Below are 25,241 nucleotides of genomic sequence, written 5' to 3'. Positions count from 1 at the left end.
CCTTGGTGGGGGGTGGGAGTAGAGGTGGGAGAAGGGCCCCTGGGGGTTGGGGGGCATTTTGCATGCGAAATGCCACCCCTGGCAAAGGAAGCCTGCCTCTTAATTTTTTTCCCATAGGAAATAAGGAAGAAGATTAGCAGCAGCAAGCTAAAAAGACGCTCACTTTTCCCTTTCTTAGGCGAGGATGGGGGGACCTAGTTTGGGGGACCATAACATGCCCCCCCAAAGTCCAATCGGTCTGAAACTTGGAGGATTGTTAGAGAGGAGTTAGAGGAAGGTCCCCACCAATTTTGGGTTGATTCGGTGGGAAAATGCCTCCCCCAGGCGTCCGGGAAGACGGAGGCATTTTCCCATTGAAAAACCCGAATCAACCCGAATCAACCCGAATCGATTCGGGTTATGGCGATTCGGAAAACCCGAATCGATTCGGGTTTCCCGAATCGATTCGGGTTTCCCCAAATCAACCCGAATCGGGGTGATTCGGGTTTTTTTCGGGTTTCCAAAACCCGAACTGCACACCCCTAGTAGTAAGACAACAAACCCACAGATTATTATCCCTTCTTCCTGATACATATGGGAACAAATATTATTGCCTGGCACAGTCCAGAACGCATTAAAAGAGACTATGTGGCTCTGGGTAAAAAGGTTAAGGACCTGGGAGAACAGGTTGTGTTTTCGTCAGTTCATCTTCATTCTTCTTTCCATCTTCACATTGGGACTGCACACGCACAGGCCTGCCAACCAGAAAAGTTTTTATCGTTTTCATAAAGGGTCAATGTCCCTGCCTGCGGAGCAGGAGGGAGAGGGACGTTTAAACCATCGGCTGTTTGTCACCTTCTGACAAGCAGCTGATTTTGAAGGGAGGAAGGTTACCGCACAGCTTGCAAGCTGGGTGAGGGGAACTTTTCTCCCTTCCAAGTCTCCCCCCCTCTACCCAGCTGGTAAGGGGGAGCCTATGAAGGGAGAAAAGTTCCCCAAGCCACTTGCAAGCCGGGCGGGGAACCTTCCTCCCTTCAAAGTCAACCCTCTTACCAGCTGGGTAGAGGGAGAAGGAGCGACTCTGAAGGGAGAAAAGTTCTCCCCGCAGCTTCCAAGCCAGGTGGGGAACCTTCCTCTCTTCAAAGTCAGCCCCCTTACCAGCTGGGTAGAGGGAGAAGGAGCGACTCTGAAGGGAGAAAAGTTCTCCCCTGTGGCTTCCAAGCTGGGCAGGGAACCTTCCTCCCTTCAAAGTCAACCCCCTTCTACCCAGCTGGTAAGGTACCTTACCAGCTGGGTAGAGGGAGAAGGAGCGACTCTGAAGGGAGAAAAGTTCTCCCCACAGCTTCCAAGCCGGGCAGGGAACCTTCCTCCCATCAAAGTCAATCCCCCTCTACCCAGCTGGTAAGGGGGAGACTCTGAAGGGAGAAAAGTTCCCCACGCAGCTTCCAAGCCGGGCAGGGAACTTTCCTCCCTTCAGAGTTGCTCCCTCCCCCTCTACCCAGCTGTTAAGGGGGTCGAGTTTGAAGGGAGGAAGGTTCCCCACCCGGCTCGGAAGCTGTATGGAGAACTTTTCTCCCTTCAGAGTCCCTTCCTCCCTTCGTGGCCCCGAGAGCAGTGGGTGAAGGGGGTGGCAGGGAGGTGGGTTTCAGCCTGCGCCTTGCCGCCGGGTGCCCGTTCACCCACTGCTCTCGAATCCATGGAGTTACCCGGCTCTGAGAGCACTGGGTGAAGGGGGCACTGGGAAGGCGGGCTTCAGCCTGTGCCTTGCCACTGGGTGCCCGTTCACCGAGTGCTCTCGGAGTCATGGAGTTCCCCGGCTCCGAGAGCACTGGGTGAAGGGAGGGGCAGCAAGACAGGCTTCAGCCTGTGCCTTGCTGCCTGGTGCCCGTTCACCCTCTGCTCTCGGAGCTGCTGAGTTCCCTGGCTCCGAGAGCACTGGGTGAAGGGGGGTGGCGAGGCAGGCTTCAGTCGGCGCCCACTGAGACTAGATTTCGTTTTATTTCATTTTATACAAGTTAGAGTTATACTTTATTCATTGACTGTGTCCTCTAAGCACAGCCTTTCACAATGCCTTGGTGTGAAATTGACTAGGAGCAGCAAGCAAAGTTGTCTGCTTGAAGTGCCTCTTTTCTTTCAGCTTGCTTTACATTTCTCTGGTTGCTTCTTTGTTCTTATTCCTGCCAGAGAGTCAGGCAAATTGATGCTGATCATTATTGTATTCATTCCACTGCTATAAACAGCGGCCACCCCAAGTCCAATCTCCCTGAAACTGGTATGCCATGGGAGGAGGGTTGGGAGAGGGTCTCCTGAAGGTTTGATGCATCTTGCATCCAAAATGCCACCTCCAGCCTCCCAGAACTGCCCATTAGGTTTGGGCTGAATTCAATGGGTGATTCTCTGGAGTGAAGTTGATGCCCTTTCATCAGTTTGGCTGTATCGAGGGAGGCTGATCATTTGTTCACTTCTAGTTGCTCACTCACTTGCTTCATATGGTTTTGTGCATTTTTAACGAATTTTTTCTTATTGTGATTCTCTGGTGTGCAGTTAGTCCTCATAGGGAATAATGTGGCTGGGGGGACCTTCTTTGGGGGGCATAACATGGCCCCCAAACTCCAATCTCCCTGAAACTTCGGTGGTCGTGAGAGGAGGGTTGGGAGAGGGTCCCCTGAAGGTTTGGTGCATTTTGCTTCCAAAATGCCATCCCCAGCCTCCTGGGAACCTTCCCCCCTGTTTTTCCCATAGGAAACAATGGAGATAGGCGGCGGCTGGGGGGACCTTCTTTGGGGGGGCATAACATGCCCCCCCCAAGTCCAATCTCCCTGAAACCTGGGTGGCCATGAAAGGAGGGTTGGGAGAGGGTATCCTGAAAATTTGGTGCAAATAGGGAATAAAATGCCTCCCTAGACCCCCAGATAGCCGGGAGCAGTGTTTCCCATTGGGCTGAATCTTCCCTAATAAACCCGAATCTGCTTGAATACCCAAACCTGAAGCAGCTTGCTGCTTCGGGTTTTGGGTTTGCCTGAATTTTTTTTCCTGCTCTGGGTAAACCAGAAGCAGGAAACCTGAATCTTTTGGGGGTGCACACCCCTAACTAGAACTAGAGTTGGTGATGTTGGGGAAAGATCACAATGGGAGCCTACCCAGAGTTTCATCCACAGTGGTGCAACATTGGACTCCATGAGTACCAAGATCATCCTGCGAAAGGTGATGGCCAGACCGTTAGTTTGTTCAGGGGTATACTAGACAGCATCATGCTATTCTGACAACTGATGCTTCATTGCAGAATTGGAGTACACTTGGTGATGATACTATTTTATAGGAATTAATGGTCTGACAGTGAAAAGACATTACATATTTAAGTAATCGTAATTCAGAGGCAAACATTATGCTCTTGTTTCATCACAGATATGTGTTGGGGCAAAGATATTCAAGCCCAAATGGACGACACTATGGCAATTGTTACTACAAGTGGGAACGCACAGCGTCACACTAACCCTTGGGCAGAGGCTAGGGTCTTCTGCAGTTCGGCAATTCCTGATGGGATTTCCATGCTGAGTCCATCCTGGGCTCAGACAACACCCGACCAAAGGGGTTGAGCACCATCTTGAGTTCCACTCATTAATGTGTTGTAAACAATGTCAACCTGTAGCCAATATTCCTGCAGCAGGTAGTTCCAGATGTGAGCAAATTCACAATTAGAGTTAATGCCAAGGCATGAGTGCTGTTGTATTAGAACAGACAGCAATTCCATCTCTTGAAGTCATGTTTCTACATGTATGAACAGGTTGTCTATTCTATGCATCCCATCTATTTTCCTTGGCATTGCCCCTATTGGAAGAGACAATTCAAATTGTATCCCCTATTGGCCCAGGCAAATTGGGTTCTTATGTTATTTGCTCAGTTCAAACATAAGTATATGCCACTTCCTCTGATACCGGGCATGATTCAACAGGAAATACTTTTCCCTCACATTTTGGGTTTCATGCACTTGTCAGCAGGATACACTTGACCCATTCTATGGTGATCTCCATTCAAGTACTCCTGAACATGGGATTTTCCACTTGGATGTTTTTGACTCCAAATGGAAAATTTTCTTTCAGAGTAGATGTATAATAAGAGCACTACAGCTGAGAGTTGTCTTTTACTCTTTATATATTGAGTATCTATACACCCTGAACTGAGAGGGGTTTTGCTAGCCTGACTAGTCAGGTTCACCTATCTACCTTAGACTCAGTTCACGTTCAGATTAAAGGCAAGCCTGTGCCCTCTCATCCTAGTCCCACCAATTCCTCAAAGGGAGGCTCAAGCTTTATTTTCCAAGGTCATTGTTGGTCCCTCGGTGGTTCCTGTCCTTTGTACAGACAAGCCTTATGTTGGCATTGTCCAAGTCCTTAGCCACTTGCATGTCTATCATCCAGTTGGCATACCAACATACTGCTCAGGGCCCCCTTCTTCGGGGGGTTTCACTTTACCGGGTCTCTGGCTACCTCCTCAGTGTTTTCTGTGAGAAGTACTGTATTTCATGTTTATAAAGCAGTTCCTTGGCCATCATTGAGTGCCTTTGGTGGGCATTGCACTTTAGACATCAATTGCACATAGCATGTGGCAGTTTTGCACTCCTTGCTAAAAAAAAAAAAAGGAAACTGCAAGATAGCTGACTGGTCATAGTCAGACACCTTTGTCTGACATTGTACTGTAGAAGTTCATTTCACACAGAATGTGGTTATAATTAGAGCAGTACTGCAGTCTTTGTTTGAAAGAAAGAAAGAAAGAAAGAAAGAAAGAAAGAAAGAAAGAAAGAAAGAAAGAAAGAAAGAAAGAAAGAAAGAAAGAAAGAAAGAAAGAAAGAAAGAAAGAAAGAAAGAAAGAAAAAGGGAGAGTAAACACTGCAATTTTAAGTCATTGTAAGTTCTTTTATCTTTATTGGCATATCTCTATTTAACTGTACATTTGCAAACTTTTAAAATATGCCATATATTATGTACTTTGATTAAGTTTTATATTGTTAAATTATGATTGGGAGAGATTCACCCCACCTCCTTGTGAGTGTGTAGTAGCTTGGTAATCTCCCAATGTGGGGATGCACAGAAGAACGAAGATGAAAACAGGGAAGTGAAATTGTAACAGGTGATGAAGAGAAGGCAGAACTGCTCAATTCCTACTGTTCCTCAGTCGTCTCTTGTGAGTGAGGGAAATGGCAATCAACATGGCAATAACAGAACACATGACGGGGGAACGGAGCTACAGCCTAGGATCAGCATAGGGGTAGTACGTAAACACCTAGTTTCTTTAACAACAACAACAAGATTCGATTTATATACCACCCTTCAGGATGACTTAACACCCACTCAGAGTGGTATGTCATTATTATCCCCACAACAAAACACCCTGTGAGGTGGGTGGGGCTGAGACAGCTAGCAGCTGTGACTGACCCAAGGTCACCCAACTGGCTTCAAGTGGAGTGAGGAATCAAACCTGGTTCTCCAGATTAGAGTCCCGTGCTCTTAACCACTACACCAAACTGGCTTTCTTTAAATGGGACTAAGTCCTCAGGGCCAGATGAATTGTACCCAAGGGTACTAAAAGAACTTGTTGATGTAATTTCTGAGCTTCTGCTCATTATTTTTGAGAATTCTTGGAGCTCAGGCGAGGTGCAAGAAGATTGGAGGTGGGCAAATGTCCCCATCTTCAGGAAGGGGAAAAAGGAGGATCCAGGTAACTACTGACCCGTCAGCTTGACATCTATACCTGGAAAAGTCTTAGAACAAATCATCAGTCAGTTCTTGAGCATTTAGAAAGGATGGCTGAGATTAATAAGAGCCAGCATGGGTTTCTCAAGATCAAGTCATGTCAGACTAACCTTATCTCTTTTTTTGAGAAAGTTACTACCTTGCTGGATCAGGGGAATGCTGTAGACATAGTTTATCTCAATTTCAGTAAGGCTTTTGATAAGGTTCCACTTAATATCCTTGTCGACAAGTTGGTAAAATGTGGTGTGGATCCTATTACTATTAGGTGGATCTGTAACTGGTTGACAGATCGCACCCAAAGAGTGCTATTTAATGGTTCCTCATCCTCTTGGAGAAGAGTGACAAGTGGAGTTCCTCAGGAATCAGTTCTGGGATCTGTTTTGTTTTATAAATGATTTGGATGAAGGAATAGAGGGAATGCTTATTAAATTTGCAGATGATAAATTGGGAGGGGCAGTAAATACGGTCGAAGACAGAATAAGGATACAGGATGATCTTGACAGCTGGAAAACTGGGCTAAAACAAATAAAATAAATTTCAACAGAGATAAATGCACAGTTCAGCATTTAGGAAGGAAAAAGCAAATGCATAATTATAGGATGGGGAGACTTGTCTTGGCAAAAAGGATCTAGGGGTCTTAGTAGACCATACACTGAACATGAATCAGCAGTGTGATGTGCTAGCTAAAAAGGCAAATGCAGTTTTGGGCTGTATCAACAGAAGCATAGTGTCCAGATTACAAGAAGTGATGGTACCACTATATTCTGCTCTGGTTAGACCTCACCTAGAGTATTGTGTTCAGTTTGGGGCACCACAATTTAAGAAGGATATAGACAAGCTGGAACATGTCCAGAGGAGGGCAATGAAGATGGTGAGGTGTCTGGACCAAGTCCTATGAGGAAAGGTTGAAGGAGCTTGAAATGTTTAACCTGGAGAGGAGACGACTGAGAGGTGATATGATAACCATCTTCGAGTACTTGAAGGGCTGCAATATAGAGGATAGCGTGGAGTTGTTTTCTGCTGCCCCTGAAGGTCGGACCAGAACCAATGGCTTGAAACTAAATCAAAAGAGTTTTCGGCTAAACATTAGGAAGAACTTCCTGACAGTTAGAGCAGTCCCTCAGTGGAACAGGCTTCCTCGGGAGGTGGTGGGCTGTCCTTCTTTGGATGTTTTTAAGCAGAGGCTAGATGGCCATCTGACAGCAATGCTGATTCTGTAAACCTGGGCAGATCATGAGGGGGAGGGCAGAATGGGTTACATTAGCACTTAGTTCTCGTGGCCTTCTTAAATGCCCAGGGTAATGCCGATTACCACCTTAGGGTCAGGTAGCAGTTTTCCACAGGCCAGTTTGGCTAGGGATCCTGGAGGTGTTTTGCCATCTTCTGGGTGTGGAGCAAGGGTCTCTGAGGCAATCAGGGGGCAGGCTGGGGTAGTTGTGAATTTCCTGCATTGTGCAGGGGGTTGGACTAGATGACCCTAGAGGTACCTTCCAACCCTATGATTCTATGATTCCCTCAATCTCTCCTCCTGCTGAAGAGATTTATGATGTGCATGGTAACAGAAATATGCTGTCAAGGCAGGCTTGTATATGTAGGAAGAAGACATGCAGTGTCCACATGGAATGTCTGGTAGATATTTTATACAGTCTGTGGTAGTAGCCCACTTCCTGATTAGTGTCAGCAGAAAAGGAACAGCAGCAGTTTTCAATGAAACTTTTTCCAAATCCCTTGAGTTGTGCGAGTCTAATTTCTTGTGCAGACGTTGCTGTTTAGACTTCAGAATGGAAAATGGCCCTCTACTGTTTGTTACAGAGTAGAAGATACAAGAGGAAAGGAAAACCTGGTCGTGATAGCAGTTCTGCACCGATAATAAACCCAGTGGAGACAGCCTCATCTATTCCACAAATCACTTATGACCATATTGGTGAGAGGGAAGAGAAGAAAGAGATGAGTTTCTACCTTGATGAAGCTGGAGGTAATCTGCTGCTCAATAGACACTCTTTAAGTACACAGCACCCTCTTACCTGAGGCCCAGTTGTCCCTGGGAGGTGGTGAACCTACGTCTGAGTAACTTCAGACCTGGTGTGTGTGTGTGTGTGTGTGTGTCACACGATTAAGTACTTTCCCATGCTAATATCCCCACTTTGGGCACAGCGAACTACAGTTCTGTGAGAGGCTTCTAGGCAAGCTTTCTTCTTGACATGATAGTTGTCTCTGTGGAAGGAGTTTGGAGCTTGGTCTGGTTTGATCCCAGTGGCATTGAAGATCGAACACTACTGCCATTGGCCCCAGCCTTCCGGGCAACAGTTGTGGCAGGTTACTGTAGGAAGGCTGGGCTATCTCCATCAGGTGAACTGTTCAGTTCAGTTTACACACCTCCTTGGTTTACTACACAATAAAATGCAATAAAAAGCCAAGTAAAATAAATAAATTCAGTTAAAATCGAGTGAAAAAATGAGCCCCATAATACCACTGTTCCTGCCCACACTATTCCTTACTCACCTCCTGCAAAGACCCTCTGGGAAAGGGAAGTCTTCCAACCTGTATGAAAGGCCTTTGGGGATGGATGCATTCTCAGCTCCTGGGTCAAGGAGCTCTAATGTCAGGGGGCAATAGCTGAAAAAGTCCCCCTTTGGCTCCCACTACACAAACCTCTGCTAAGGTTGATGCTTCGAGGAAGGCCCCTTGGGCTGACTTCAGGTGTTGGATTAGTTCATACAGATGGAAGAGATTCTTCAGATACCCTGAGCCTAAGCCGTAAAGAGCTTTCTAGGTCAAAACTAGCTCCATGCATTCTGCCTGGAAAGAAATTGTAAGCCTGTGTAGATAGTATAGGGCTAGCTCAATATTATCACTCTGGCAATTGCCTTTAAGGATCCTAGTTACCACAACTTGGACCAACTTTTACTGAAGTTTCTAAACTGTCTTTAATGGGTGACCCACATAGTCAAGTCTGAATGTTACCAATGCATGAGTATCTGGGAAGGTCAGCAATGCTAGAAATCCAATCTCTCATAAATGGAGAACACGGAGAAGGGGAGAAGTAGAAGTTAGTTTCCTGGTTCAACTTAGATTTCTGTATGCAATGGTATCTTTGCCTGCTTTCCTCTCTTGAATAGGGCACTAGGTAAGGCACATGGAAAGAGCTAGGAGAACTGAAATATTAGAAGAATAACTTCAGTGTAAATGGCATGTGATGCTTATATCCTTTTTTCTATTAATGAGATTTGCAGGTGTTCATACACTGACATTATACATGCAAGTAACATAAACTTGGTAGGTGTTTAACAAATGTGTTGTCTGAGGACAAAGAAACGACAAGCAAGAATTTAGCTAATAGCAAAAGAAGTACCTTCACAACAAAATCTTTTAAAAAATCTCTCAGAGATAGCCAAGTGTGTGATTACCCACCTGTTACGAAATGAATCAGTCCATATCTTACCAATAATACAAGCCAATTACTATGATGTAAATAGTAAATGTACTTCGGATATGTTTATGATATTTCAGAAATAAGATAGAGAATGACTCCATGATTCATGAAACTGTATGCATGAGATGGGACTGAGTGGTGGAAGGGTACATTATGGTTGCCAGCTCTTGGAAGGCACGAATCCAGCCAGGGGGAGGGCCCATTCAGGAAAAGATTCCATTCCGGGGTCTGTAGAACAGAGGGGTAAAATGCTAAGAATTAGACATAGGCATGAACCAAAAAAATTTAATGAACCAGTGGTTCGTGGTTCAGTGCCAATGACGAACCCGAACCAGCAAACCAAAATGAACATTTCCCACTGATGAACCGGTTTGAGGTTTGTGGTTTGTGGGCGTCAGAACGCCCCCCCCCATTGGATTTAGAGAGCCCATATTCCCAGGGAGTGTTTAGCAGGCTCTCCTCCAGCCAGCACCCAAGTTAGCTCAAGATTGCAATAGGGATCTTGGAGTTATACCCTCTTCAATCCAAAGCCCTCAGGAAACTCCCATTCGATACAATTAGAGCCACTAGTTGATGTTGGCCCAGTGTACAAGGGGTTGGCCGTCAGAAGTGCCTATCAGGGTTTGCAGGGATGAGATTGGAGTGCCCATGGCTACAGAACACCCCCCCTTCCCCCTCCCTCCCCCTGGGTGTCTTCTCTCATGTAACCAATTGTAACCAATTTGCAGCTCCATGGTTGGAAGGAAGACCTGCCAATCAAGGTAAGCTGGGCTTCGATTCAGGTTTCCAGGGTGACAGAAGGAGTGCAGACAGAGTTCAGGCATTCCCCCAGCTCCGTTTCCAAGGGAATTGATTGATGGTGCCTGACTGTCTGGCTTCACGAACCATGGGTGAACGCAACGAACCGGGCTTCCAACAAACGCTGCTTTGTTGGCCATGTACCCTAACAGACAATCAGGCAGTTTGTGGGTTTTTTTGGTTCGTAATACGGTTCATGCCCATGTCTAGTAAGAACTCTCTTCATCTATCGTTCAGAACTTTTCTATATGCTTGCAAGTCTCAGCTGGCAATACATCCACACATACCTGACAACACAGACAAACCTGTCACAGTCCAGATTCCTATTTTGCCATGAGCATAAACCAAGAATTTAAGGAACATACAACACAAGCAGGTTAGAGAGCTGAAGTCTGCATGTTTACTCACACATATAATACACACATCTGTAAAATATTATTATTAAACATTTAGATCACATTCTGGAAAAGAGAACATACATAGATGGGAAACATTGCAGTGAGACTCTCTAGTTCAAAAGAGAGTCAGAATATCCAGAGAAGAGATCTCTCAGAGAAGTGAGCCATGCTGAAAGAGGGTCATTGAATCCATGGCTGGATATTCAAAGCTCATGCAAAGTATCTGAAATTCTTTCAAAGAAAGTGAACCAAACCACAGAGTAAACGAACCCATGACACACAGAACTCATAATCCATGCATGCATTCAGAGGCAGCAATCCTAAACAGGCCAACTCAGAAGTAAGCTTCATTTTATTTAGTGGTGCTTACTCCTGGGAAAGAGTTCTTAGGACTTCAGCTGCAGTCCCTCTCCCTTCCTAACTCGTGCTGACTGTTCCTGGCGGATGGCTGCTGCTCTCTTCTCGCAATGGGCCTTGGCCACTGGTGTTGACAGAGTGGAAAACAGGTTTGGTGGACAGTCTCTCTGCGCTGTTTCCTACCCCATCCATGTGTCTGTGCACCACAAGGTGAGCCTGATCTCATCAGATCTCAGAACCTAAGCAGGGTTGGCCTTGGTCAATAGTTGGATGAAGACCAGGGTTGCAGAGGCAGGCAATGGCAAACTACCTCTTCTGTTAGTTTCTTGCCAGAAAAAACGCACCAGGGGTTGCCATAAGTCAACTCCGACTTCACCACCAAATGGTACTAAACCATTAGGAACTGGCTTTACTCCTGGCCTGGTTCTCTGCACATGCAAGAAGCGTCCACTTGGGAAGCCACAACAACAGGGGCACAACCTGGAGCTAGGCCCAGTTTCTCGTCTTAATTACTCCTGTTTGTCTAGTCCAACCCCCTGCCCAGTGCAGGATGAGCCTAAAGCATCCCTGACGAATATTCATCCAGCCTCTTCTTGAAAACTGCCAGGGAAGGGGAGCTCACCACCTCCCGAGGCAGCTGATTCCACCTTGGAACTGACTCCTCCCCTCTTCAATGGTAGCTCCTCTTCTTGCTCAGCCTCCGCTGCCCTGTCTCCTGTTCCTCAGCACCATCGCTGTTGTCATTCCCTTGCTTGCTGAGCACGTGTTTGGGTGAACAATGGCAATGGCAGCAGGAAGCATCATATTCAGCAGTAGTTCAGGAGGACTCAGCAGAGTAGGTCCTTCCAGGGGATGGGGGCCTTGGGAGCGGCCCAAGAACGGCAACCCCTCACGCCTGCCCTAAGTGGAACATTTGTGCTTCATGTGCCATTTGCTAATGTCCCTGTACATCTGGTTACTTACTCGGGCAGCTACAAGAAGCCTAGGAGGAGCCCAGGGAATTGAGCTAGTAGAAGAATAACTTCCACTGAAGCAGCACTTGATGCTGATACCCCTTTTCTATTAATGTGTTTTGCAGGTGTTCATACACTGACATTATATATGCAGTGAACATATCTTGATCGATGTTGAACAATTCTTTTTATTTGAAAAAGAACAATAAATGTATTCTTAGGCTAAGAAGATTAATGCCTGTGGGGATTCGTCTAGCAGATGGAACATATTAATCACTGCCTGCCTCTTAAAGCTCTCATGTTCAAGCAATTACTGCTAAATTTATCAAAATTGCCGAGAACATCAGAATGATTAATATCTGCTGGAATCAGAACAAGAAACCCCAGTTTGGCATGAAGGTCTTGGAGTTGTTTAGTGTTGTGTTTGCACATAATTATCTTTTCTTTGAGATGAGCCTGCTGGGCTTTCCTCTCAATAGCAAGATTTGTGCGGGCTACATAAGTATGACTCTTCCTCTGATGCCATCCAAGGGTAGTAGCAATTCTATAAGGGCTGGTGGTCTGTTCGCAAACTGGTAGTCACTGTTAGAAGCAATCAGTTGCTCAGACTGAAGAGCAATAGACAGAAGCTTGCTACAGCCAGGTGGAGAAATTACGGGCTCCTTGTATAACCAGACTCTGGCTACCTGGCAGCTCAAGTCTTTCTCTCGCCATCCACAGTGTTGGCAGAGAGCAGCACAGCACCTCCCTCTTTGGCAAGACACTCAGTGGCATATGGACGAAGGTCCCTGTGTCCTTTTGTTAGAGCCCCCAGTGCAAGACTCCTGGAGTTGAAAATTGTTAAATGTGGTGTTAGTTCATATTCCATGTGCAAAAGCAAGATCTTACAAGAGAAAACATCTCCAAACTTGGCCAGCGTGATCACTGAGCAGAACCACAAGTGACAAAAGGTGCAGATTGGACACTTGTTAGCTTCCCTCAAGTTTTGATGGGAAATGTAGGCATCCTGGTCTCGCAGCTTCGCTTTCTGACTGCTGTCCAATGGACTTTTCAACTGTCACTTGTCCAACATTCCACCAAGCTGCCTACATTTCCCATCAAAACTTGAGGGAAGCTGACAAGTGTCCAATCTGTGCCTTTTGTCACTTGTGGTTCTGCTCACTGTCAGCAAATCATATGCGTTATGGGAAAGTAACATTAAAGGAGAAATTGGAGGATCGCATGTGAGTCTGACACATGTACCATGCTTATGTCATTGCCTGACTTCACACATGGGGGTTGGGAGGTCGAGGGGGGGGCGTTGTTGTGAATTTCCTGCATTGTGCAGGGGGTTGGACTAGATGACCCCAGAGGTACCTTCCAGTCGTATGATTCTGTGATTCGATGTGCATGTGGGCAGTCTCATAGATGCTGTTATCCTGCTCTGTCAAGTGTTTCACAGTGGTACAGCCTACAGGGGCACTTCTGTTTCTCAGGTGGAGCAGCCGCCATCATTTTAAACCCCACCTTAACTCAGATCATGGCCATAGCTCACTGACTTACTTGAGTTACCAGGGACAGCATTGCTGGGTGGCTGCCAGACGAATGACTGCCACTGCACCCTCTACTGCTGCCGCCACCACCTCACCACCCTGTTTCTCTTGGTGGTGATGGCAAGATGGTTTGCACAGTGATATGCAGCAGCAGCAACACCTGAAGGGGAGAAGGCATCTTCCTTCCCCGTTCAGTGTTTACATCTCCCTGCTGTTCCTTCACTGAAAGGGCTCAGTAAGTCTTCAGAGGCGGCTGCTGCTTAGGTTTGCCAGCCCCCAGGTGGTGGCTGGAGATCTCCTGGGATTACAACTGATCTCCAGGCCATAGAGATCAGTTTCCTTGGAGAAAATGGTGGCTTTGGAAGGTGGGTGGCCCTTATGGCATTTTACCCTAATGAGGCCCCTTCCTTCCCCAAACCACACCTTCTCCAGGCTCCACCCCCAAATCTCCAGGAATTTCTCAGTCTGGAGCTGGCAACCCTACTGCTGCTGCCCGGGGATAGGGTGGGCAGAGGCAATGGCTGCTGAGCCCTCACTGGGCCTCTCCCACCCCTGGCGCTGTGTCAGGCTGCTGCAAGTGATGGGAAGGGAGGAGGAAAGAGGCCTCTGCAGATCGCTTCCCACCCTCCCAGCCTGGTAAGAGAGAGGATGAGCATGTGCACATAATAACCAGTGGCAGGTTAGCAGGCAGCTGCCACTACTGCCCTCCCCCCCCCCAGCTGCTCACTGTCACAAATACATGTACCGGGAGGGGCTCGGGGGGGGCGGGTTTATTGCCCACAGGCCCTCAAATCCTGGAGGTGTCGTGTGAGTAGACAACAGCCATTCTTTCTCCAGCAGCTTCCTCTGGAAATGTCTAAGCAGGGCAAGGAGTTGGATGTTATCGCTTAGTTAACTAGTTTGTATTTAGCTTTTGTCACCAGCCTATGGAATCCAGAAGTATCCTGCTTCAGTATTTGAGAGTTCCTTCAAGCCGTGATGGCCAGGGTTTGAATATAGACCAGTCCTTTTGGAATTTGTTTAAAAGGCCTGTGGTAGCAAATTCTATAACTTAATTGCACTCTGTGGTGCATGCACTTGCTTTTGTTTGCCCCAAACCTAGAGCAACTCAACTTCACTTGGGTGGCCATGAATTCTCACAGTAGAAGAGAAAAAATTATCTCTCCAAGCATCGTATTTTTATTTCATAAATCTTTATTTCATTCCTGATTCGGCTGCATCCACATATTACAAAATCTTTGTTTTTCTTGGGGAACAACATTATGACTTTGTATCACGTATGTGTTGGGAGTTTTGTGCCAGCTCTCTTCTGTTCTGTTTGTGACCTCAGCATTCTAGGAGAAGTTGCTTTAGGAAAAACCCCACACTGTTTTCTCATTTGTAAACTGTCCAATGGTACCACTATTGGTGCTGCTGTGAAACTTAAGTGTGCCATGTAAGCGGTGTTATTTTTTCAAAGGAACCACTGTGTGGCATTTTGGGGTGGGGGTGGTGCTACAGTAGAGTTGCCAGCGCTAGGTTGGGAAATCCTGGAGATTTGAGGGATGAAGCCTGAAGAAGGCAGGTTTTGGGAATGGAAGGACCTCAACGTAAGATAATTCCATAGAGTCCTCCCTCCAAAGCAGCCATTGTCTCCAGGGAAACAGATCTCTCTGGCCTGGAGATCTCCAGCCACCACCTGGAGGCTGGCAATCCTGTGCTACAGCCACTCCTTCCTGTGTGCTGTGATCACAAGCAGAAATGGGCCGGTGTATGTCTAGGAAATGTAAAACTCCAATTGCGTGTTCCTCAACAAAACATAAGGACTTCTATTGTGCAGACGGAGAGATAATCATCTTTCAGTGCTGATTTCCTTGCAAGGAAGATGCTTGTTTTGAGTTGCCCTTTTCTGTACTTTCTTTTAAATTGTTAGGGTTTTTTTTTTTGCTGACTAATGTCTAACTATAAAATCCATTCCATAGAAATCACCCCAAATTAAGGCCGAGCAGTCTATGACAGATGCAACTGCTTGTGTTACATTCTCTAAAAATAAACAAAACCTTCCTGTGGAGACTTGAAGGGTGTATTTCTAATGGAATTTCATTTATTTAGGTTTTGCTGAAATCAAGTAAACTCATCTGGTTAAGCTGTGACTTGCTAAAACTCTGTTTCTCATCACTTACACAGATTTAAAGGGTCTTGGGACTTACCAAGTAAATCATTGCAGTCATTCTCAATGTATAAAAACCAGGCCCTGGTGCTGTGTGTTTTGCACTCTTGTGTGACCATGTACGGAAGGTGCTATGAAGACAGGAGAGGACCTAGGTCCTAGCTAGTCCTGTGGCACAAAGCAATTGTACTATTCTTTGTTGATATGGGGAAGTCCCAGCCAGGTTTTTTTTTTCTGGGAAAAGAGGTAGTGGGACTCTCAAGAGGGAAACACATGGGATTCTTTGAAATCATATTATTTTCAAGCACTATTTCCGAGTATTGTCAAGAGGTGCTGGAACTCCGTTCTCCCTGAAAAAAAGCCCCGGTCCCAGCGATCCATTGCACAAAGAATTGGACAAGCGTGGGCAGATTTTGCTTTTTCCCAAGATCACTTTTTTTGCTTTCTCCCATATGAATGACAGTTGCCTACAAGGGCCCCATATGGGGGGGGAAGGGTACTCTTGGGGCACACCGCACTGGGCCGATTTGGTCCCCAAATGGGCTGAGTTGAGCCTGTTGGGGACCTAAATCAGCCTGATGTGGAGTGCAGGAGCACTCCAGGGCCTGTCATGCTGCACCAGCAGCATGCCTGCATTCTGCAGGGAGCTGATTTCATCCTGCTGTGGATCACTGGAGTGCTCCTGGGGCAGCACATGGCCTGCCCAATGACATCATGTCCCAGAAGTGACATCATCACATAGCCCAGAAGTGCAAAGCACGCATGCAGGCACAACTCAAAGGTGAGTTCCCAGGTCACCCACCTTCTGCCTGGAGGGTAAGGGGACCTTGTAACCATAATCAGAAGCAGTGTTACAGCAGCAATCTCAAGTAACATGCTGAACTGCTACTGGTCCCAGAGTTCCATTTACATAGGCAGAAAACCTGGTGGGAAGGACAAAGTGTCATGTCTGAGCCCCCATCCATGCCAATGCTAATGCTGGTTCATGCTGTACCTTGACATCCTATTACCAGTGCCATAAATGTTTCTTCTGTTCCATTCATTCACAGAATAATTGCGGGTGTTTATCTAACAAACTGTAGAAACTTTCAGTCCTCATGACCTTGTATACTACTCACTCCTGTTATTCTTACGTCTTGCTTTCCAGTGACTCAACTTGGTAGTACAAATATGCGAAATGTTCTCACACAAAATGCCCGCCAAAATCGTGTTTATTGTTGGGAGGGGGAAGGAGCAAACGTGTGTGTTAAGAGGAAGGGTTTTCCCACAACTTCTCATTCCTATCAATGTCTTGCTCTTACTGCTTAGATGCTTACCTTGCTTCAGAGTAACCCTATGGACATATATATGGAAATGATTTGATTTCTGAATAAAGCCATTTAACCAAGAGCCTGGACTTCTTGTTGCAATGGTACAGAGATCTGTCTACCGTATCCTGTCACCCATAGCCTGACACAAAGCATAATAAGATACTGGGAGCAAGTGCCGCTGCTGCTGCTTCTAGATGGATTTGCAGGCCCAAAATATATGTCTCCAATTCACTCACAGTCACATACACTCCCTGCTGCCATGCCTGGTCGTGGCTATAAATACAAACCAGGAAGACAGAAACATAAAGAGGTAGAAGAAAGAGACAAAAAGAACCGAAAGACAACCAGTCTTTGCTCCAGTTTTTCAAATCAGACAAAGCCTTTCTGCAGTCTAGCAACAATCCAGTAACTAGGAAAGGAGATGAACAAAATCAAGATGAAAATGATTTCTTTTTTTTATTTTTTTTTTATTTTTAACATCTAAAACAGTAAACTACAAAAAACTACAATAGTACAAGGGGAGGAAAAGAAGGGGGGAAAAAAGGAGAGGGGGAAGGGGGGGTGGAAGAAAGGGGAAGGCAACATACAAACACTAAACACTACACTTCAATGCTTTCCCTTCATACTGCCATAATTGAAAAAAAGCTTAATAAAATAATGATGGAATGGTTAATCTTACAAAATACAAATTACAGTTCAAATTAAATCTCCCCCCCCCCTGGGCCTCGGACGCAGTTCTCTCTGAGCAGCTACAGCCGCAGCGCTCGTTGCCTCCCCCCTCCCTTCAGGCTTCGACTCTTCTTCTTTTTGCTTGGTGTCTTGCCCAAATTCTTGATTTTTGTCCACAAAATCCCTTAGCTGATCTTCCGAATTAATCTTGTAAGCTTGATCTTTATAACTAAACCCGATTCCTTCCGGAAAAAGCCATTTGTACTTTATGCCACGTTCCCTCAAAAGAGCTGCCAGCCTCTTATACTTAATTCTTCTCTTCCGAACTAAAAATGGAACATCCTTCAGTATCTTGACTTTATTTCCCAGAAAGTCCAAGTCCGCATTATATGAGTTATATAGGATGATGTCCCTGACCCTCCTAGATGAAAACTCAATAACAATCTCGCGAGGCAGCTGCCGCTTCATTGCATATTTTGAAGATGCCCAATGGGCTCCCAAAATGGCGCTTTTTACTTCTTCTTTAGTTGCCCTCACGGGTGTCGCTAAAAGTTCCGAGGCAAGATCCCTTAAATCCTCGTTTTCCTCCTCTTTAACATTCTGGAGAAGCAAAATGGTCTGTGCTCGCTCCACTTGCAGCCCAATCAGCTGGTTTTCCACCAACTTTAGCTCCTTGTTTGTTGCTCTCATAAGTGACGCATTTTACCAAGCAGACTTCTCTGCCCCCCCCGCTACTTCCTTGATGGCTTTCACATCGCTCTCAATTAAGCCCACCCTTTGATCTGTAGCATTCAGCTTGTCAACAAAGGGTTTTATGGCTTTGATAACCGATCTTTTCACCAATTCCTCGAGCGACTCGCCCTGCAGGGCAGCCGAAACTGACTTGCCCAGAGCAGGACTCTGTTTTTTCACTGCCATTTTAGGGGGGGGGGGACCGCCAATCTTCCGAGACTCTGTGAGGGGGGAAAAAATCCGAATCTTCTAAACTTCAGATCCCACCACTCCACATATGCTTGTAGTGACAGAAGGGATTCGCTTACTTACAGGCTTCCACCTAGTCCTGTTCTTTGCCGTTTTCTGTGGCCCGGCAGCACACGAGGTGCCGCGCACGTCTGCCGGCCTCCATAGGGACAAACGGGCAATTTACCCCCTGCCTCTATTTGCCAGAGGGCTCTTCCCACCGCATCCCGGACCCAGACTCCCTGCCTGGGAGCCCTGGGGGCTAACCTTTGCAGATCAGCCGCCCGGTCAGGCTGCTCGGTCGCTTCTTCTCGGACCTGCCGAGAGGAGCGTCCGACATGGCCGCGAAAACAAAAACGAATCAAGATGAAAATGATTTCAATAGAGACTGGCAATTAATTTTCAGTGAAGTGTGTGTAGCCCTATGGATTCTCTGCACACTGCCAGTGACTGTAAAAGAAGCTGGAAGAAGTTTCAAATAGCTACACTTATCAAAAACTGCAAGTGTTCTGCAATGGGGCAAGCCATCATGTCTGTTGTGAACTTCCAAGAAAAATGGACTTGGGTGGGCTAGTTCATGATTTTGCAATTTAAAAAAACACCAGAAAAATAAAGCTTTATGTTAATCGGCCTAGTCTTTGCAGCTGTATTTGTCTATTAGAATTTTTTTAAAGACATTGACAGGATAGTCCCAATTTAGCGACCAAAAAGTTTCAAAATATTTAGCAAACTTTTAGGACTCTCAGACTGAGTATTGTTCTCACTCATCCGTGCAGAGCCTTCTGTAGGTGCCAAATAACTGTCCATACACATATTTCCTCTGAGTTGGACCCCAACCTATGGAATGGCCTGCCTAAGGTGGTCAGGAAAGCCCCATCTCTCCACAAACTATGCAAAACTGAATTATTCAGAAGGGGATTTTTTACACAGGGAACAGGGCTGCATTGTAAGGAAATGGTTCAAAGAGATGTTTTGGTAAGGGGATAGGGGCTGTAGACTATACTATTATGTACTGTATGTTGCTGTAAGTATGGTCTTACTAGATAATTTCTGCATCATTTAATGTGTCGTGCTTAAATCGATTATAGGACCTTTTCACACTTACGGTTTAAACTGCCATTTATGAGCATTCACCTCGATCACAGTGGCTTCGGCATGACACTCCCATGTTCCACACTGTCTGAGGCAATTTCAATTTGGCATCTTTTTTAAAACTAGCTTTGAAGCCTCTGTGCAGAAGACACTGGGAGGGAGGGGAAAGCAGCCATTTAACCCTTTCGAGGATTTAAAGCCAGCAGAGAATAAGCAGCAAAGTTAGGAATCATTCCTGGCTTTGGAAAAAAAAATAAGAGAGTGCAGGCGTATCTGGGAGGAAAGAAGCCAATGGAGAAGCAGCCTTGTGAGTCATGACCCTTACCTTGCTTTACTGAAAAAAAAATGGAGGAAAAGGAGTTCAGATAGCTAAGGAGGGTGGGAATGGTTAATTCTGCACAGACCAATTAGCTCCCAGGGAAAAGGAGAGGAGGGAGAAGAGAAGCAGAAGGGAAGTATAGAGTTCCCACTGACTTTAATTGTGCCAGCCGTGACTCGGCAGTGGCTTCCAAATAACATCGTGGTATGCCCACAGGGGGGAAATTGGGGATACTGCAGACAAATATTGGTCCTGCATCCCATGACTGCCTTGCAAGTGTGAAGCACCTGCAAACATGGGAAGCGGAACAGATACTGAAACGCTTTAAAGTCTGAGTGGGAAAAGGGCCATACTTTGTTTCAGCCCGGTTTTAGCTCTGAAATCAATGGGCTTAGACTGGAGTAACTCTGCTTAGGATTGCTCTGTAAGTCTCATGTCTCCAGCTTTGTTTTCTCTGGGTGCTATATGGCACTTTGGAAGTTGACCAGCACAGTGCATGGGGCCCACATCAAAGGAGTTGCACATTTCTGAAGATTCAATCTCGACCATTGGGGGTGGACACAATATATCTGTAAGAGGATAACAAGTTCCAGAAGGGGGAGACAAACAATCCTGACGGTGGATTTTCTCTCCAGCCCACACACAAGAGGGTTGCATTTTCTCTAGCCAAAGATTCTCTTTGAGCCCTGTTAGATTTGCGGTGGTGATTGCTCTCACACTTTCCCATCATTCCAGCCAGATTTGGTTGGTGCTGGGTTGAGGGTGAGGCAGAAAGGAGACCTGGGCTGCAATCCTAAGCACACTTAAGAAGTAGCTGTTTCCAGGGAACTCAGCAGGATTTACTCCAGAATATGCATGCTTATGATTGCACTATAAGTTATAAGTGGAGCACTTTAAAAATGGAGAAAGATTGGGTTGGATTCCAGCAGCTTTGCTGCTAATGAAAAAAAGGAGTCTGCCCCCCTGACCCCCCTCCCAAGTGCTATGCTGGGAATTATGGGAGTGCATGTGCAAAAACCATATGGGATGGGGAGGCTGTAATAAGGAGGGGAATTGGGTGAAATTGAGTGAAAAATTGGGCTGGATCCAGCCATTATGTTCATAGGAAAGAGACAGAGAATTAGGACTGACATTTTCATGGCTGTGTACACTTGTGCTCCCATGAAAGTCATGGATCTTTCTGATGAACTTGGAAAGCACCCACAGCAACAGAATTCCAGACAGGTTGTTCACTAGATTGGATTGGCTGACGTTGACTGCCCAAACCTCCAAGAGATCGGTTTAGGCCTAGCTCTCTTAAACGAGTCTTAATTAAGGTGAGACAATGACTTCTCTGAATGCATTGCACCATTCTTCCCCACTAGGTCTTACAAGGATGTTCAAGCAAACAGGTAGGATTTTTAAAAATGCTTTGGCATATGATATATGTTTAAAAACCTTATAAACCTTTTGGCTTCCAGTTATGTCTGTTGTTCACAATAGGTTGGAATGCAGTTACCATTTATTTTAAGTCTTTGCTGTAACTATTAGATTTAATGGTATGAGAGATAAATGCTGATGGTAAGGTCCCTATATAAATTACTACATTGCATATAGCCTACAATGAAACTGTACATGTAATACTTTTCCCGATGGCTACATATACTTCTTGCCATTAATCTTTTAGGATCTTTCATGATGTTTTGGGCTCAATAAGACAATAATAGTTTTGAGGGTCTTGCTTTGAAAGTTTCTGGCTCGTTGATAAATGGTATCAAAGGCTTTGGAACACTGAAAAGAGTTGGTGAAATGGGATTTACTTCTTTTCCCATATATGCATGTTTAGCTTTAGTTATGCTTTGAGCATTTAATGCCTTGCTTGCATTATATTACTAATCCTTTTAAAGAAGGTCATTATGATCCCAGGACAATGGGATCCTTGTCAGCCTGCCATGCAATGACCGTATTGGCTCCGTTTGTTTTTAGACTCCACTCAGGATGCAGATGTGAACTTCTAAAGCCCACCATGTCCTGAACCCCCACGTGTTCCTGTACTGAAATCCATTCAACAGCCACTGCGGGCATTTCCTCTAATTGCTGGGTTAGAACCAAGATGATGAGAGGCAGAACATTTTCAGTAGTGGCACCAGCCTGTGTTACCAGTTCTCCATAAGTCTGCTTACCTGGCCGGCGGGGCGGGGGGGAGCAGGGGAATAAGCCTCCTGGGTGCCACCCCAGGAGTGCTCCTGTGCTTCACTGTGGGCTTATTTGGGCCCCTGATAGGCCTCATTTGGAGCCTAAATCAGCCTGCTGTGAAGTGCAGGAGCGCTCCCAGCCCTTGCACGATGTCACTTCCCAGAAGTGATGTCATTGTGCTACCCTGGAAGCACTCCCATAAACATGCTGAGAACACTGAGTGCCAGGTCCTCTGCTCCCGCCAGGAGGGTAAGGGGACCTGGCAACCCTAGTTCTCTGTGGAGGTAATAGAGGTGACCTTGTTCTTCAGCTTCCATAGAAACTGCAAAACCTTCAGTTTTAAATGAACTTTTCAACTGCAACATGCTCTGTATGATAGTATGGAGGATGTGTCTGTCAGGCTGTCCTGTTGTATATATTAATGATGATTTAACTATTGGTTGGTTTGTATTTATTGATTATATGAGCCACCTTGAGTGCAAAGAAAAGGTAGGATACAAATCCCTAATAAATAAAATTGTATTATTTTACTTTTCTCCATCACAAGCTCACGAGATGATGATACAGCCATAAGAATACTTAACAATGTAAAATGTGCAAAACAATTTAAAATTGCCCTTTAAAAACTTGAAACAGTAACCTAAAATAGGCTGATTCCTCACACGTTGGATAATGCACTTCCAATCCTCTTTACAGATCATTTGGAACAGATTTTTTCGTGTGCGGAACAAAAAATCCACTTCAAACAATTGATAAAGTGCATTGAAAGTGCATTATCCAACGTGTGCGGAATCAGCCTATTTTATGTGATATCCAGAGAGCAAGAAAGAATTCCAGTCAATTCCATCAGACAGCAGTGCTGATTCTGTGAACCTGGACAGACCATGAGAGGGAGGGGCAGGAAGGGTCACATCAGTGCTTAGTTCTCGTGGCCCCTCCTTACATGCCCAGAATAATCAGGGTGTGTGTGGGGGGGGGGAGTTAGTTGTGAATTTCCTGCATTGTGCAGAGGTGGGACTAGATGACCCTTGAGGTCCCTTCCAACCCTATGCTTCTATGATTTCAAGCAATAGCTGAAGCCAAAGTTTTTTTAAAAATCACAAAATTAAGTAATTGGAAAAGCCTTCCTTAAAAACAAAAATCTTGTAATGAGATAGCCAACTTGGTTATCTTTGGGAAGGAGGTCCTCGGGGAGGGTGCTGCAGCAGAGGAGACTCTTGCTGTGATAACCTGGGGATGGGATTTTTTCCTCAGGTCAAAGTCACGAGGAACAAAGGATCTGTAGATGCCCACCGACGGGGACATGGCTTTTAATCAGTCTGGGTGTTCCAGGCAGTCATTACTGGGTTTTTTTTCCCCCTATGAGGACATTGGATCTGATGGGATTCCGGAGAGGGGAACTCGAGGGTGGAAGGTTAACCTCCTTCCTTCCTTTTCTGTGAGCTGGACTGAGATCTCTGGCCACATGCTGAGCTAAAAAAAATGTAGCAACGATTATTCCAAGTAAAAGGAAAGACTTTTATTTGGGTCCAGGTAAAAGAGACAGGATAAAACGGGGCGGAAGGGTGGTAGGAATAAATCCTTATCTAAATATGAGAGCCAACAGGGACTCAAACAGAAATCCACAAAGGCAAAATTGAAATAAAAACAAGAATACATCTGCCATGTAAATATGCTTCCTAGTTATTCAAAGATACATTATTACCAAATGCCCCAGCCCAAGATCCAGTCATCTTCACTTTGCTACCAACAGTCAGGAACCGAATAAAGAACAAAGACATTTTACTCCTTTATAGGATTTTGTAAATGCTATCAGTTATCCCATGGATTTCATTTCAGTGGGAGAACTAGAGTCCATCCCCTCATCTCAGACCAATCTGGAGGTCTTGAAGGGCAAATTTGCAGGTGGCTCTGCTAGATGGTCTGGCAGTCAGACTTCGAGGTGACTATCGAGGTCAACTCATCTCGAACGCGAGACCCCTGTTCTGTTCCTGCCATTGGTAGCAGCCTGGAGTTTTGTTGCCATTACTAAATGTGCTCAGGGTGACACTTGTAAACTTGCTTGCCTGTGTGAAATGGGGAAGACTCAAGTGGAAGGGAATTAATACCGAATACTGCATAACCAGAGGTTTTGATCCAAATGAGAAGTAATGGAGCTCCAAAGCAGATTTAGAAAGGGATATGAAAATGGTAATCAATTGGAATCATCCGTGAGATTTTATAAAGGATAGTTTCAAGATTACAGGCAAGCAACCTGAGTAATTTTTGAACAAAATACTACCTAGACTATCAATATCAGTGTCAGGTCCTGGCTCCTACCCAATATTGTCCCCATGGAGCAGTGCACACCTCAAAGAGTAAATGAAAGGGAGCAAAGAGTAAGCAGAAGCTTCAGACGACATACAGAGAAAGGGGAATCTAGGGCAGTTTAGTTTCATTGGTCCTCAAAATGGCACACCTGTTATGGCTTGTAGGAAAGTCCAAGGAAGGGCATTGGGCAAGTGGGTGATCCAGCAGCAATTTCAGACAATGAATCCAGAGTGAGGCAGAGTCTGAGTCTGATCGGCAAGTGTGAACCCAGGACACACAGGCAGGAGGCAAGCAGTGGTGTGTGCATGTGCGTTGGTGTGTGCTGGCAGTGTGTAATCATCCAGAGTGGTTAAGCCGAGCCTCGCATTCCTGTTGCCAGTCCACCTCGATTCGTACTTAGGCAGTTCTGTGAAACCTGGCAGACCATGTCATATCTGGCAAAGATAGCTGGGCCAAGCATTAGCCTAAATGGTAGAGTGATGCTACCAAAATGAAGGCATATCTGTCTTATCAACACCCAATGAGTTACCCATTTTATCATAGCGGAAGGTAGGGATTTAATGGAAGGTTGACTGATCTGGCAACACATTTTGCCCCCCTCCAAACATCAGATTTATTTATTTAATTTACATTATTTATAGTCTGCCTTTCTCACTGTGACTCAAGGCAGATTGTACAGTGTAAGTCAATATAATCAACAGCTGGGACATTTGATAAACAATTCATTCAATAAATAATACAGTAGATAATTTGAGAACAAGCAGAAATCCAACATGGAGCTGAAATGATGCTGAAACAAAACAAAAGTAAATTAACTTGACATATTAACAAAGTGGAGAAACTATGCAGTAGGAGCATAATTACAGCAAAGGACTGTACATAGTAGCAGGGCTTTTTTTCAGCTGGAACGTGGTGGAACGGAGTTACGGAACCTCTTGAAAATGGTCACATGGCCGGCGGCCCCGCTCCCTGATCTCCAGACAGAGGGGAGTTGAGATTGCCCTATGTGCCGCTCAGTGTGGAGGGCAATCTCAACTCCCCTCTGTCTGGAGATCAG

At 45.6% G+C, this 25,241-nt stretch overlaps 1 protein-coding gene across 1 annotated transcript in view; it reads left to right on the top strand.

Moving 5' to 3' along the window:
* Window positions 1-25,241, top strand: part of LOC129343819 (potassium voltage-gated channel subfamily KQT member 1-like) — a 513,626-nt gene that overhangs the window by 92,831 nt on the left and 395,554 nt on the right. Inside the window, exon 10 of the mRNA XM_055000183.1 lies at window positions 7,542-7,704. Coding sequence (XP_054856158.1) covers window positions 7,542-7,704 — 163 coding nt within the window. The remainder of the gene's footprint in view (window positions 1-7,541; window positions 7,705-25,241) is intronic.

The sequence above is a fragment of the Eublepharis macularius genome, chromosome 16 (genome assembly GCF_028583425.1).
Source record: "Eublepharis macularius isolate TG4126 chromosome 16, MPM_Emac_v1.0, whole genome shotgun sequence".
NCBI lineage: Eukaryota > Metazoa > Chordata > Lepidosauria > Squamata > Eublepharidae > Eublepharis > Eublepharis macularius.
The sequence above is the reverse complement of the archived record's forward strand: the minus strand, read 5'-3'. Positions and strand labels throughout refer to the sequence as shown.